Source organism: Salvelinus namaycush, unplaced genomic scaffold, assembly GCF_016432855.1.
Source record: "Salvelinus namaycush isolate Seneca unplaced genomic scaffold, SaNama_1.0 Scaffold1274, whole genome shotgun sequence".
NCBI lineage: Eukaryota > Metazoa > Chordata > Actinopteri > Salmoniformes > Salmonidae > Salvelinus > Salvelinus namaycush.
In genome coordinates, this window is record NW_024057980.1 from 59110 (window position 1) to 74673 (window position 15564).

At 45.3% G+C, this 15564-nt stretch overlaps 1 protein-coding gene across 1 annotated transcript in view; it reads right to left on the minus strand.

The window, feature by feature from the left end:
• The window catches only part of LOC120036267 (lysosomal-trafficking regulator-like), a 31675-nt gene extending 18864 nt beyond the window's left edge, over window positions 1–12811 (minus strand). Inside the window, exons 1-2 of the mRNA XM_038982743.1 lie at window positions 12679–12811; window positions 8386–8484 (exon numbers count right to left, since the gene is read on the minus strand). Of these exons, the coding sequence (XP_038838671.1) occupies window positions 8386–8484; window positions 12679–12804 (225 nt within the window). The 5' untranslated portion in view covers window positions 12805–12811. The remainder of the gene's footprint in view (window positions 1–8385; window positions 8485–12678) is intronic.
• Between the last annotated feature and the right edge of the window lie 2753 nt (window positions 12812–15564).

Consider the following 15564-nt stretch of genomic DNA (forward strand, 5'->3'; position numbering starts at 1 on the left):
AAACTATAAAAGATGAAGAAAATATCAAATATTTATTGGGTGAAAAGCCAAAATGTGCAGTTTTGGCAGCCAAATATGGGTCCTCCTGCCACAACCTGAGGGACAGCCAGTGAAAAGTACAAAGTAATGATGATAATATTTCCCGTTTTGTTTTGTCTTTCATACCAGGTCATGTGTCTTCTCAGTCATGTTGACACTGGTCTACTACCAGGTCATGTGTCTTCTCAGTCATGTGGACACTGGTCTACTACCAGGTCATGTGTCTTCTCAGTCATGTTGACCCTGGTCTACTACCAGGTCATGTGTCTTCTCAGTCATGTTGACACTGGTCTACTACCAGGTCATGTGTCTTCTCAGTCATGTTGACACTGGTCTACTACCAGGTCATGTGTCTTCTCAGTCATGTTGACCCTGGTCTACTACCAGGTCATGTGTCTTCTCAGTCATGTGGACACTGGTCTACTACCAGGTCATGTGTCTTCTCAGTCATGTTGACACTGGTCTACTACCAGGTCATGTGTCTTCTCAGTCATGTTGACACTGGTCTACTACCAGGTCATGTGTCTTCTCAGTCATGTTGACACTGGTCTACTACCAGGTCATGTGTCTTCTCAGTCATGTTGACACTGGTCTACTACCAGGTCATGTGTCTTCTCAGTCATGTTGACACTGGTCTACTACCAGGTCATGTGTCTTCTCAGTCATGTTGACACTGGTCTACTACCAGGTCATGTGTCTTCTCAGTCATGTTGACACTGGTCTACTACCAGGTCATGTGTCTTCTCAGTCATGTTGACACTGGTCTACTACCAGGTCATGTGTCTTCTCAGTCATGTTGACACTGGTCTACTACCAGGTCATGTGTCTTCTCAGTCATGTTGACACTGGTCTACTACCAGGTCATGTGTCTTCTCAGTCATGTTGACACTGGTCTACTACCAGGTCATGTGTCTTCTCAGTCATGTTGACACTGGTCTACTACCAGGTCATGTGTCTTCTCAGTCATGTTGACACTGGTCTACTACCAGGTCATGTGTCTTCTCAGTCATGTTGACACTGGTCTACTACCAGGTCATGTGTCTTCTCAGTCATGTTGACACTGGTCTACTACCAGGTCATGTGTCTTCTCAGTCATGTTGACACTGGTCTACTACCAGGTCATGTGTCTTCTCAGTCATGTTGACCCTGGTCTACTACCAGGTCATGTGTCTTCTCAGTCATGTTGACCCTGGTCTACTACCAGGTCATGTGTCTTCTCAGTCATGTTGACCCTGGTCTACTACCAGGTCATGTGTCTTCTCAGTCATGTTGACACTGGTCTACTACCAGGTCATGTGTCTTCTCAGTCATGTTGACACTGGTCTACTACCAGGTCATGTGTCTTCTCAGTCATGTTGACACTGGTTTACTACCAGGTCATGTTGACACTGGTCTACTACCAGGTCATGTGTCTTCTCAGTCATGTTGACACTGGTCTACTACCAGGTCATGTGTCTTCTCAGTCATGTTGACACTGGTCTACTACCAGGTCATGTGTCTTCTCAGTCATGTTGACCCTGGTCTACTACCAGGTCATGTGTCTTCTCAGTCATGTTGACACTGGTCTACTACCAGGTCATGTGTCTTCTCAGTCATGTTGACACTGGTCTACTACCAGGTCATGTGTCTTCTCAGTCATGTTGACACTGGTTTACTACCAGGTCATGTTGACACTGGTCTACTACCAGGTCATGTGTCTTCTCAGTCATGTTGACACTGGTCTACTACCAGGTCATGTGTCTTCTCAGTCATGTTGACACTGGTCTACTACCAGGTCATGTGTCTTCTCAGTCATGTTGACACTGGTCTACTACCAGGTCATGTGTCTTCTCAGTCATGTTGACCCTGGTCTACTACCAGGTCATGTGTCTTCTCAGTCATGTTGACCCTGGTCTACTACCAGGTCATGTGTCTTCTCAGTCATATTGACACTGGTCTACTACCAGGTCATGTGTCTTCTCAGTCATGTTGACACTGGTCTACTACCAGGTCATGTGTCTTCTCAGTCATGTTGACACTGGTCTACTACCAGGTCATGTGTCTTCTCAGTCATGTTGACACTAGTCTACTACCAGGTCATGTTGACACTGGTCTACTACCAGGTCATGTGTCTTCTCAGTCATGTTGACACTGGTCTACTACCAGGTCATGTGTCTTCTCAGTCATGTTGACACTGGTCTACTACCAGGTCATGTGTCGTCTCAGTCATGTTGACACTGGTCTACTACCAGGTCATGTGTCTTCTCAGTCATGTTGACACTGGTCTACTACCAGGTCATGTGTCTTCTCAGTCAGGTTGACACTGGTCTACTACCAGGTCATGTGTCTTCTCAGTCATGTTGACACTGGTCTACTACCAGGTCATGTGTCTTCTCAGTCATGTTGACACTGGTCTACTACCAGGTCATATGTCTTCTCAGTCATGTTGACACTGGTCTACTACCAGGTCATGTGTCTTCTCAGTCATGTTGACACTGGTCTACTACCAGGTCATGTGTCTTCTCAGTCATGTTAACACTGGTCTACTACCAGGTCATGTGTCTTCTCAGTCATGTTAACACTGGTCTACTACCAGGTCATGTGTCTTCTCAGTCATGTTGACACTGGTCTACTACCAGGTCATGTGTCTTCTCAGTCATGTGGACACTGGTCTACTACCAGGTCATGTGTCTTCTCAGTCATGTTGAGACTGGTCTACTACCAGGTCATGTGTCTTCTCAGTCATGTTGAGACTGGTCTACTACCAGGTCATGTGTCTTCTCAGTCATGTTGACACTGGTCTACTACCAGGTCATGTGTCTTGTCAGTCATGTTGAGACTGGTCTACTACCAGGTCATGTGTCTTCTCAGTCATGTTGACACTGGTCTACTACCAGGTCATGTGTCTTCTCAGTCATGTTGAGACTGGTCTACTACCAGGTCATGTGTCTTCTCAGTCATGTTGACACTGGTCTACTACCAGGTCATGTGTCTTCTCAGTCATGTTGACACTGGTCTACTACCAGGTCATGTGTCTTGTCAGTCATATTGACACTGGTCTACTACCAGGTCATGTGTCTTCTCAGTCATGTTGACACTGGTCTACTACCAGGTCATGTGTCTTCTCAGTCATGTTAACACTGGTCTACTACCAGGTCATGTGTCTTGTCAGTCATGTTGACACTGGTCTACTACCAGGTCATGTGTCTTCTCAGTCATGTTGACACTGGTCTACTACCAGGTCATGTGTCTTCTCAGTCATGTTGACACTAGTCTACTACCAGGTCATGTGTCTTCTTAGTCATGTTGACCCTGGTCTACTACCAGGTCATGTGTCTTCTCAGTCATGTTGACACTGGTCTACTACCAGGTCATGTGTCGTCTCAGTCATGTTGACACTGGTCTACTACCAGGTCATGTGTCTTCTCAGTCATGTTGACACTGGTCTACTACCAGGTCATGTGTCTTCTCAGTCATGTTGACACTGGTCTACTACCAGGTCATGTGTCGTCTCAGTCATGTTGACACTGGTCTACTACCAGGTCATGTGTCATGTTGACACTGGTCTACTACCAGGTCATGTGTCTTCTCAGTCATGTTGACACTGGTCTACTACCAGGTCATGTGTCTTCTCAGTCATGTTGACACTGGTCTACTACCAGGTCATGTGTCTTCTCAGTCATGTTGACACTGGTTTACTACCAGGTCATGTGTCTTCTCAGTCATGTTGACACTGGTCTACTACCAGGTCATGTGTCTTCTCAAGTCATATTGACACTGGTCTACTACCAGGTCATGTGTCTTCTCAGTCATGTTGACACTGGTCTACTACCAGGTCATGTGTCTTCTCAGTCATGTTGACACTGGTCTACTACCAGGTCATGTGTCGTCTCAGTCATGTTGACACTGGTCTACTACCAGGTCATGTGTCTTCTCAGTCATGTTGACACTGGTCTACTACCAGGTCATGTGTCTTCTCAGTCATGTTGACACTGGTCTACTACCAGGTCATGTGTCTTCTCAGTCATGTTGACACTGGTCTACTACCAGGTCATGTGTCTTCTCAGTCATGTGGACACTGGTCTACTACCAGGTCATGTGTCTTCTCAGTCATGTGGACACTGGTCTACTACCAGGTCATGTGTCTTCTCAGTCATGTTGACACTGGTCTACTACCAGGTCATGTTGACACTGGTCTACTACCAGGTCATGTGTCTTCTTAGTCATGTTGACCCTGGTCTACTACCAGGTCATGTGTCTTCTCAGTCATGTTGACACTGGTCTACTACCAGGTCATGTGTCGTCTCAGTCATGTTGAGACTGGTCTACTACCAGGTCATGTGTCTTCTCAGTCATGTTGACACTGGTCTACTACCAGGTCATGTGTCTTCTCAGTCATGTTGACACTGGTCTACTACCATGTCATGTGTCTTCTCAGTCATGTTGACACTGGTCTACTACCAGGTCATGTGTCTTCTCAGTCATGTTGACACTGGTCTACTACCAGGTCATGTGTCTTCTCAGTCATGTTGACACTGGTCTACTACCAGGTCATGTGTCTTCTCAGTCATGTTGACACTGGTCTACTACCAGGTCATGTGTCTTCTCAGTCATGTTGACACTAGTCTACTACCAGGTCATGTTGACACTGGTCTACTACCAGGTCATGTGTCTTCTCAGTCATGTTGACACTGGTTTACTACCAGGTCATGTGTCTTCTCAGTCATGTTGACACTGGTCTACTACCAGGTCATGTGTCTTCTCAAGTCATATTGACACTGGTCTACTACCAGGTCATGTGTCTTCTCAGTCATGTTGACACTGGTCTACTACCAGGTCATGTGTCTTCTCAAGTCATATTGACACTGGTCTACTACCAGGTCATGTGTCTTCTCAGTCATATTGACACTGGTCTACTACCAGGTCATGTGTCTTCTCAGTCATGTTGACACTGGTCTACTACCAGGTCATGTGTCTTCTCAAGTCATATTGACACTGGTCTACTACCAGGTCATGTGTCTTCTCAGTCATATTGACACTGGTCTACTACCAGGTCATGTGTCTTCTCAAGTCATATTGACACTGGTCTACTACCAGGTCATGTGTCTTCTCAGTCATGTTGACACTGGTCTACTACCAGGTCATGTGTCTTCTCAAGTCATGTTGACACTGGTCTACTACCAGGTCATGTGTCTTCTCAGTCATGTTGACACTGGTCTACTACCAGGTCATGTGTCTTCTCAGTCATGTTGACACTGGTCTACTACCAGGTCATGTGTCTTCTCAAGTCATATTGACACTGGTCTACTACCAGGTCATGTGTCTTCTCAGTCATATTGACACTGGTCTACTACCAGGTCATGTGTCTTCTCAGTCATATTGACACTGGTCTACTACCAGGTCATGTGTCTTCTCAGTCATGTTGACACTGGTCTACTACCAGGTCATGTGTCTTCTCAAGTCATATTGACACTGGTCTACTACCAGGTCATGTGTCTTCTCAGTCATGTTGACACTGGTCTACTACCAGGTCATGTGTCTTCTCAGTCATGTTGACACTGGTCTACTACCAGGTCATGTGTCTTCTCAAGTCATATTGACACTGGTCTACTACCAGGTCATGTGTCTTCTCAAGTCATATTGACACTGGTCTACTACTGTTGCTTTAATGTATTGTTGTTCTGATTAATATTGTTGTTGTAGTTGTTGTTAATGGTAATCCCATGTCCACTACTACTATTATTATTACTGTTGGTCCCACCATTTATTTATAAATATATATATATATTATTTTTTCGATATGTATACTTTGACAATGTAAGTAATAATGAACTTGCCATGTCAATAAAGTCAATTGAATTGAAACAGAGAGAGAGACAGAGTATGCACTGTGGGGGTCTAGAGGGAGGGATAATGGTAGGTCAGTGGGTGTTGATGTGGAGGCGGACGGATGGAAGGATGGAGAGAGGAGGATGGCTGGAGGGTGACTGAGGGTGTTGCCATGGAGACCCACGGTACTGTACTCAATGTGGTGCTGGTAGAGAGAGAGAGAGAGAGAGAGAGAGAGAGAGAGAGAGAGAGAGAGAGAGAGAGAGAGAGAGAGAGAGAGAGAGAGACAGAGAGACAGAGACAGAGACAGAGACAGAGAGACAGAGACAGAGAGACAGAGAGAGAGAGAGAGAGAGACAGAGAGACAGAGAGACAGAGAGACAGAGACAGAGACAGAGAGACAGAGACAGAGAGACAGAGAGAGAGAGAGAGAGAGAGAGAGAAAAGGGAGAGAGAGAGAGAGAGAGAGAAAAGGGAGAGAGAGAGAAAAGGGAGAGAGAGAGAAAAGGGAGAGAGAGAGAGAAAGGCAGACCTGGCTCTCAAGAGAAGACAGGCTATGTGCACACTGCCCACAAAATGAGGTGGAAACTGAGCTGCACTTCCTAACCTCCTGACAAATGTATGTCCATAATAGAGACACATATTTCCCTCAGATTACACAGATCCATAAAGAATACAAAAACAAAAAAATCGATCACACAGCCATGCAATCTCCATAGACAAACATTGGCAGTAGAATGGCCTTACTGAAGAGCTCAGTGACTTTCAACGTGGCACTGTCTTAGGATGCCACCTTCCCAACAAGTCAGTTTGTCAAATATCTGCCCTGCTAGAGCTGCCCCGGTCAACTGTAAGTGATGTTATTGTGAAGTGGAAACGTCTAGGAGCAACAACGGCTCAGCCGTGAAGTGGTAGGCCACCCAAGCTCACAGAACAGGACCGCCGAGTGCTGAAGCACGTAGCGCGTATCTGTCCTCAGTTGTAACACTCACTACTCACTACTCCTAACTGCCTCTGGAAGCAACATCAACACAATAACTGTTCGTCTGGCGTTTCATGAAATGGTTTTCCACGGCAGAGCAGCCGCACACAAGTCTAAGATCACCATGCGCAATGCCAAGTGTGGGCTGGAGTGGTGTAAAGCTCGCCGCCATTGGACTCTGGAGCAGTGGAAACGCCATCTGGCAGTCCGATGGATGAATCTGGGTTTGGCGGATGCCAGGAGAACGCTACCTGCCCCAATGCATAGTGCCAACTGTAAAGTTTGGTGGAGGAGGAATAATGGTCTGGGGCTGTTTTTCATGGTTCGGGCACCTTCGTTCCAGTGAAGGAAAATCTTAACGCTACAGCATACAATGACATTCTAGACAATTCTGTGCTTCCAACTTTGTGTTAACAGTTTGGAGAAGGCCCTTTCCTGTTTTAGCATGACAACGCCCCTGTGCACAAAGCGAGGTCCATACAGAAATGGTTTATCGAGATCGGTGTGGAAGAACTTGACTGGCCTGCACAGAGCCCTGACCGCAACCCCATCAAACACCTTTGGGATGAATTGGAACGCCAACAGTGAGCCAGGCCTAATCGCCCAACATCAGTTCCCCACCTCACTAATGCTCTTGTGGCTGAGTGGAAGCAAGTCCCCGCAGCAATGTTCCAACATCTAGTGGAAAGTCTTCCCAGAAGAGTGGAGGGTGTTATAGCAGCAATGTTCCTACATCTAGTGGAAAGCCTTCCCAGAAGAGTGGAGGCTGTTATAGCAGCAATGTTCCTACATCTAGTGGAAAGCCTTCCCAGAAGAGTGGAGGCTGTTATAGCAGCAATGTTCCAACATCTAGTGGAAAGCCTTCCCAGAAGAGTGGAGGCTGTTACAGCAGCAATGTTCCAACATCTAGTGGAAAGCCTTCCCAGAAGAGTGGAGGCTGTTATAGCAGCAATGTTCCAACATCTAGTGGAAAGCCTTCCCAGAAGAGTGGAGGCTGTTATAGCAGCAATGTTCCAGCATCTAGTGGAAAGCCTTCCCAGAAGAGTGGAGGCTGTTATAGCAGCAATGTTCCAACATCTAGTGGAAAGCCTTCCCAGAAGAGTGGAGGCTGTTATAGGAGCAATGTTCCAACATCTAGTGGAAAACCTTCCCAGAAGAGTGGAGGCTGTTATAGTAGCAAAGGGGGGAACCAACTTCATATTAATACCCATGATTTTGGAATGAGATGTTGAACATGCAGGTGTCCACATACTTTTGGTTATGTAGTGTATATACATATATTGAGAGAGAGAGGCTTGTACTACTCACAGTAGTAGACATGCAGGTGTCCACATACTTTTGGTAATGTAGTGTGTATATGTACTACTCACAGTAGTAGACATGCAGGTGTCCACATACTTTTGGTCAAGTAGTGTGTATATGTACTACTCACAGTAGTAGACATGCAGGTGTCCACATACTTTTGGTCAAGTAGTGTGTATATGTACTACTCACAGTAGTAGACATGCAGGTGTCCACATACTTTTGGTCAAGTAGTGTGTATATGTACTACTCACAGTAGTAGTATTGAAGCGGTTAATGTAGGCCGTGATGACTCCGCATCTACTGCCGGTGAACAGCTGACATCCATCAGACACCCAGGCACACGCTGTTACCTAGAGAGAGAATGATTAACGTTTACCTGGTGTAGTGGAGAGCACCATATGAAGTGATAAAGACTAGCTACAGTAGTTTACCTGGTGTAGTGGAGAGCACCATATGAAGTGATAAAGACTAGCTACAGTAGTTTACCTGGTGTAGTGGAGAGCACCATATGAAGTGATAAAGACTAGCTACAGTAGTTTACCTGGTGTAGTGGAGAGCACCATATGAAGTGATATTAAAGACTAGCTACAGTAGTTTACCTGGTGTAGTGGAGAGCACCATATGAAGTGATATTAAAGACTAGGTACAGTAGTTTACCTGGTGTAGTGGAGAGCACCATATGAAGTGATATTAAAGACTAGGTACAGTAGTTTACCTGGTGTAGTGGAGAGCACCATATGAAGTGATATTAAAGACTAGCTACAGTAGTTTACCTGGTGTAGTGGAGAGCACCATATGAAGTGATATTATAGACTAGATACAGTAGTTTACCTGGTGTAGTGGAGAGCACCATATGAAGTGATATTAAAGACTAGCTACAGTAGTTTACCTGGTGTAGTGGAGAGCACCATATGAAGTGATATTAAAGACTAGGTACAGTAGTTTACCTGGTGTAGTGGAGAGCACCATATGAAGTGATATTAAAGACTAGCTACAGTAGTTTACCTGGTGTAGTGGAGAGCACCATATGAAGTGATATTAAAGACTAGGTACAGTAGTTTACCTGGTGTAGTGGAGAGCACCATATGAAGTGATATTAAAGACTAGCTACAGTAGTTTACCTGGTGTAGTGGAGAGCACCATATGAAGTGATATTAAAGACTAGGTACAGTAGTTTACCTGGTGTAGTGGAGAGCACCATATGAAGTGATATTAAAGACTAGCTACAGTAGTTTACCTGGTGTAGTGGAGAGCACCATATGAAGTGATATTATAGACTAGCTACAGTAGTTTACCTGGTGTAGTGGAGAGCACCATATGAAGTGATATTATAGACTAGCTACAGTAGTTTACCTGGTGTAGTGGAGAGCACCATATGAAGTGATATTATAGACTAGCTACAGTAGTTTACCTGGTGTAGTGGAGAGCACCATATGAAGTGATAAAGACTAGCTACAGTAGTTTACCTGGTGTAGTGGAGAGCACCATATGAAGTGATAAAGACTAGGTACAGTAGTTTACCTGGTGTAGTGGAGAGCACCATATGAAGTGATAAAGACTAGGTACAGTAGTTTACCTGATGTAGTGGAGAGCGCCATATGAAGTGATAAAGACTAGGTACAGTAGTTTACCTGGTGTAGTGGAGAGCACCATATGAAGTGATATTAAAGACTAGCTACAGTAGTTTACCTGGTGTAGTGGAGAGCACCATATGAAGTGATATTAAAGACTAGGTACAGTAGTTTACCTGGTGTAGTGGAGAGCACCATATGAAGTGATATTAAAGACTAGGTACAGTAGTTTACCTGGTGTAGTGGAGAGCACCATATGAAGTGATATTAAAGACTAGGTACAGTAGTTTACCTGGTGTAGTGGAGAGCACCATATGAAGTGATATTAAAGACTAGGTACAGTAGTTTACCTGGTGTAGTGGAGAGCACCATATGAAGTGATAAAGACTAGCTACAGTAGTTTACCTGGTGTAGTGGAGAGCACCATATGAAGTGATAAAGACTAGCTACAGTAGTTTACCTGGTGTAGTGGAGAGCACCATATGAAGTGATATTAAAGACTAGCTACAGTAGTTTACCTGGTGTAGTGGAGAGCACCATATGAAGTGATATTAAAGACTAGCTACAGTAGTTTACCTGGTGTAGTGGAGAGCACCATATGAAGTGATATTAAAGACTAGGTACAGTAGTTTACCTGGTGTAGTGGAGAGCACCATATGAAGTGATATTAAAGACTAGCTACAGTAGTTTACCTGGTGTAGTGGAGAGCACCATATGAAGTGATAAAGACTAGCTACAGTAGTTTACCTGGTGTAGTGGAGAGCACCATATGAAGTGATATTAAAGACTAGCTACAGTAGTTTACCTGGTGTAGTGGAGAGCACCATATGAAGTGATAAAGACTAGGTACAGTAGTTTACCTGGTGTAGTGGAGAGCACCATATGAAGTGATATTAAAGACTAGGTACAGTAGTTTACCTGGTGTAGTGGAGAGCACCATATGAAGTGATATTAAAGACTAGCTACAGTAGTTTACCTGGTGTAGTGGAGAGCACCATATGAAGTGATAAAGACTAGGTACAGTAGTTTACCTGGTGTAGTGGAGAGCACCATATGAAGTGATAAAGACTAGCTACAGTAGTTTACCTGGTGTAGTGGAGAGCACCATATGAAGTGATAAAGACTAGCTACAGTAGTTTACCTGGTGTAGTGGAGAGCACCATATGAAGTGATATTAAAGACTAGCTACAGTAGTTTACCTGGTGTAGTGGAGAGCACCATATGAAGTGATAAAGACTAGGTACAGTAGTTTACCTGGTGTATTGGAGAGCACCATATGAAGTGATATTAAAGACTAGGTACAGTAGTTTACCTGGTGTAGTGGAGAGCACCATATGAAGTGATAAAGACTAGCTACAGTAGTTTACCTGGTGTAGTGGAGAGCACCATATGAAGTGATAAAGACTAGCTACAGTAGTTTACCTGGTGTAGTGGAGAGCACCATATGAAGTGATAAAGACTAGCTACAGTAGTTTACCTGGTGTAGTGGAGAGCACCACATGAAGTGATAAAGACTAGGTACGTTAGTTTACCTGGTGTAGTGGAGAGCACCATATGAAGTGATAAAGACTAGCTACGTTAGTTTACCTGGTGTAGTGGAGAGCACCATATGAAGTGATATTAAAGACTAGGTACAGTAGTTTACCTGGTGTAGTGGAGAGCACCATATGAAGTGATATTAAAGACTAGGTACAGTAGTTTACCTGGTGTAGTGGAGAGCACCATATGAAGTGATATTAAAGACTAGGTACAGTAGTTTACCTGGTGTAGTGGAGAGCACCATATGAAGTGATATTATAGACTAGATACAGTAGTTTACCTGGTGTAGTGGAGAGCACCATATGAAGTGATATTAAAGACTAGGTACAGTAGTTTACCTGGTGTAGTGGAGAGCACCATATGAAGTGATAAAGACTAGGTACAGTAGTTTACCTGGTGTAGTGGAGAGCACCATATGAAGTGATATTAAAGACTAGCTACAGTAGTTTACCTGGTGTAGTGGAGAGCACCATATGAAGTGATAAAGACTAGGTACAGTAGTTTACCTGGTGTAGTGGAGAGCACCATATGAAGTGATATTAAAGACTAGGTACAGTAGTTTACCTGGTGTAGTGGAGAGCACCATATGAATTGATATTAAAGACTAGCTACAGTAGTTTACCTGGTGTAGTGGAGAGCACCATATGAAGTGATATTAAAGACTAGGTACAGTAGTTTACCTGGTGTAGTGGAGAGCACCATATGAATTGATATTAAAGACTAGCTACAGTAGTTTACCTGGTGTAGTGGAGAGCACCATATGAAGTGATATTAAAGACTAGGTACAGTAGTTTACCTGGTGTAGTGGAGAGCACCATATGAATTGATATTAAAGACTAGCTACAGTAGTTTACCTGGTGTAGTGGAGAGCACCATATGAAGTGATATTAAAGACTAGGTACAGTAGTTTACCTGGTGTAGTGGAGAGCACCATATGAATTGATATTAAAGACTAGCTACAGTAGTTTACCTGGTGTAGTGGAGAGCACCATATGAAGTGATATTAAAGACTAGGTACAGTAGTTTACCTGGTGTAGTGGAGAGCACCATATGAAGTGATATTAAAGACTAGGTACAGTAGTTTACCTGGTGTAGTGGAGAGCACCATATGAAGTGATATTAAAGACTAGCTACAGTAGTTTACCTGGTGTAGTGGAGAGCACCATATGAAGTGATATTAAAGACTAGGTACAGTAGTTTACCTGGTGTAGTGGAGAGCACCATATGAAGTGATATTAAAGACTAGCTACAGTAGTTTACCTGGTGTAGTGGAGAGCACCATATGAAGTGATATTATAGACTAGATACAGTAGTTTACCTGGTGTAGTGGAGAGCACCATATGAATTGATATTAAAGACTAGCTACAGTAGTTTACCTGGTGTAGTGGAGAGCACCATATGAAGTGATATTAAAGACTAGCTACAGTAGTTTACCTGGTGTAGTGGAGAGCACTGTATGAAGTTGATGGGCGGTTCACTCTGTTTGCTCTTCAGCCTCAGCATGTTGTCAGCATAGCCCCAACTCAAGATGGCAGACCACTGGATATCTGTACTGTGCATGCTCCTCACACCTAGAGACACAGAGGAGAGGGTCAGTGCTCCTCACACCTAGAGACACAGAGGAGAGGGTCAGGTCTCCTCACACCTAGAGACACAGAGGAGAGGGTCAGGTCTCCTCACACCTAGAGACACAGAGGAGAGGGTCAGGGCTCCTCACACCTAGAGACACAGAGGAGAGGGTCAGTGCTCCTCACACCTAGAGACACAGAGGAGAGGGTCAGGTCTCCTCACACCTAGAGACACAGAGGAGAGGGTCAGGTCTCCTCACACCTAGAGACACAGAGGAGAGGGTCAGGGCTCCTCACACCTAGAGACACAGAGGAGAGGGTCAGTGCTCCTCACACCTAGAGACACAGAGGAGAGGGTCAGGTCTCCTCACACCTAGAGACACAGAGGAGAGGGTCAGGGCTCCTCACACCTAGAGACACAGAGGAGAGGGTCAGGGCTCCTCACACCTAGAGACACAGAGGAGAGGGTCAGGTCTCACACCTAGAGACACAGAGGAGAGGGTCAGGTCTCACACCTAGAGACACAGAGGAGAGGGTCAGGGCTCCTCACACCTAGAGACACAGAGGAGAGGGTCAGGGCTCCTCACACCTAGAGACACAGAGGAGAGGGGCAGTGCTCCTCACACCTAGAGACACAGAGGAGAGGGTCAGGTCTCACACCTAGAGACACAGAGGAGAGGGTCAGGTCTCCTCACACCTAGAGACACAGAGGAGAGGGTCAGGGCTTCTCACACCTAGAGACACAGAGGAGAGGGTCAGGTCTCCTCACACCTAGAGACACAGAGGAGAGGGTCAGGTCTCCTCACACCTAGAGACACAGAGGAGAGGGGCAGTGCTCCTCACACCTAGAGACACAGAGGAGAGGGTCAGGTCTCCTCACACCTAGAGACACAGAGGAGAGGGGCAGTGCTCCTCACACCTAGAGACACAGAGGAGAGGGTCAGGTCTCCTCACACCTAGAGACACAGAGGAGAGGGTCAGGGCTTCTCACACCTAGAGACACAGAGGAGGGGGTCAGGGCTCCTCACACCTAGAGACACAGAGGAGAGGGTCAGTGCTCCTCACACCTAGAGACACAGAGGAGAGGGTCAGTGCTCCTGACACCTAGAGACACAGAGGAGAGGGGCAGTGCTCCTCACACCTAGAGACACAGAGGAGAGGGGCTCCTCACACCTAGAGACACAGAGGAGAGGGGCTCCTCACACCTAGAGACACAGAGGAGAGGGTCGGGTCTCCTCACACCTAGAGACACAGAGGAGAGGGTCAGGTCTCCTCACACCTAGAGACACAGAGGAGAGGGTCAGGTCTCCTCACACCTAGAGACACAGAGGAGAGGGTCAGTGCTCCTCACACCTAGAGACACAGAGGAGAGGGTCAGTGCTCCTCACACCTAGAGACACAGAGGAGAGGGTCGGGGCTCCTCACACCTAGAGACACAGAGGAGAGGGTCAGGGCTCCTCACACCTAGAGACACAGAGGAGAGGGGCTCCTCACACCTAGAGACACAGAGGAGAGGGGCTCCTCACACCTAGAGACACAGAGGAGAGGGTCAGGTCTCCTCACACCTAGAGACACAGAGGAGAGGGTCAGGTCTCCTCACACCTAGAGACACAGAGGAGAGGGTCAGGTCTCCTCACACCTAGAGACACAGAGGAGAGGGTCGGGGCTCCTCACACCTAGAGACACAGAGGAGAGGGTCAGTGCTCCTCACACCTAGAGACACAGAGGAGAGGGTCGGGGCTCCTCACACAGCTCACTTGTTTTCATTAAAAGCAGATCATATTACAATTGCCACAACATGAAAAGACGTGTTAATGTATATATTTATGTCAGGAAAGACCCTTTTAATTGTGTCTGGTTTACCGTTCCAAATAAAATTGAATCTTTTTTTCCTCATATAATTTCAAAACCTGGTCGCTAGGTGTAGGCAAGGCCATAACCAGATAGGTAAACTGGGATATGACTAAAGAGTTAGTCAGGGTAAACTGGGATATTACTAAAGAGTTAGTCAGGGTAAACTGGGATATGACTAAAGAGTTAATCAGGGTCAACTGGGATATGACTAAAGAGTTAGTCAGGGTAAACTGGGATATGACTAAAGAGTTAATCAGGGTAAACTGGGATATGACTAAAGAGTTAGTCAGGGTAAACTGGGATATGACTAAAGAGTTAATCAGGGTAAACTGGGATATGACTAAAGAGTTAATCAGGGTAAACTGGGATATGACTAAAGAGTTAATCAGGGTAACTGGGATATGACTAAAGAGTTAATCAGGGTACACTGGGATATGACTAAAGAGTTAATCAGGGTAAACTGGGATATGACTAAAGAGTTAATCAGGGTAAACTGGGATATGACTAAAGCGTTAATCAGGGTAAACTGGGATATGACTAAAGAGTTAATCAGGGTAAACTGGGATATTACTAAAGCGTTAATCAGGGTAAACTGGGATATGACTAAAGAGTTAATCAGGGTAAACTGGGATATTACTAAAGCGTTAATCAGGGTAAACTGGGATATGACTAAAGAGTTAATCAGGGTAAACTGGGATATGACTAAAGAGTTAATCAGGGTAAACTGGGATATGACGAAAGAGTTAATCAGGGTAAACTGGGATATGACTAAAGAGTTAATCAGGGTAAACTGGGATATGACTAAAGAGTTAATCAGGGTAAACTGGGATATGACTAAAGAGTTAATCAGGGTACACTGGGATATGACTAGAGAGTTAATCAGGGTAAACTGGGATAA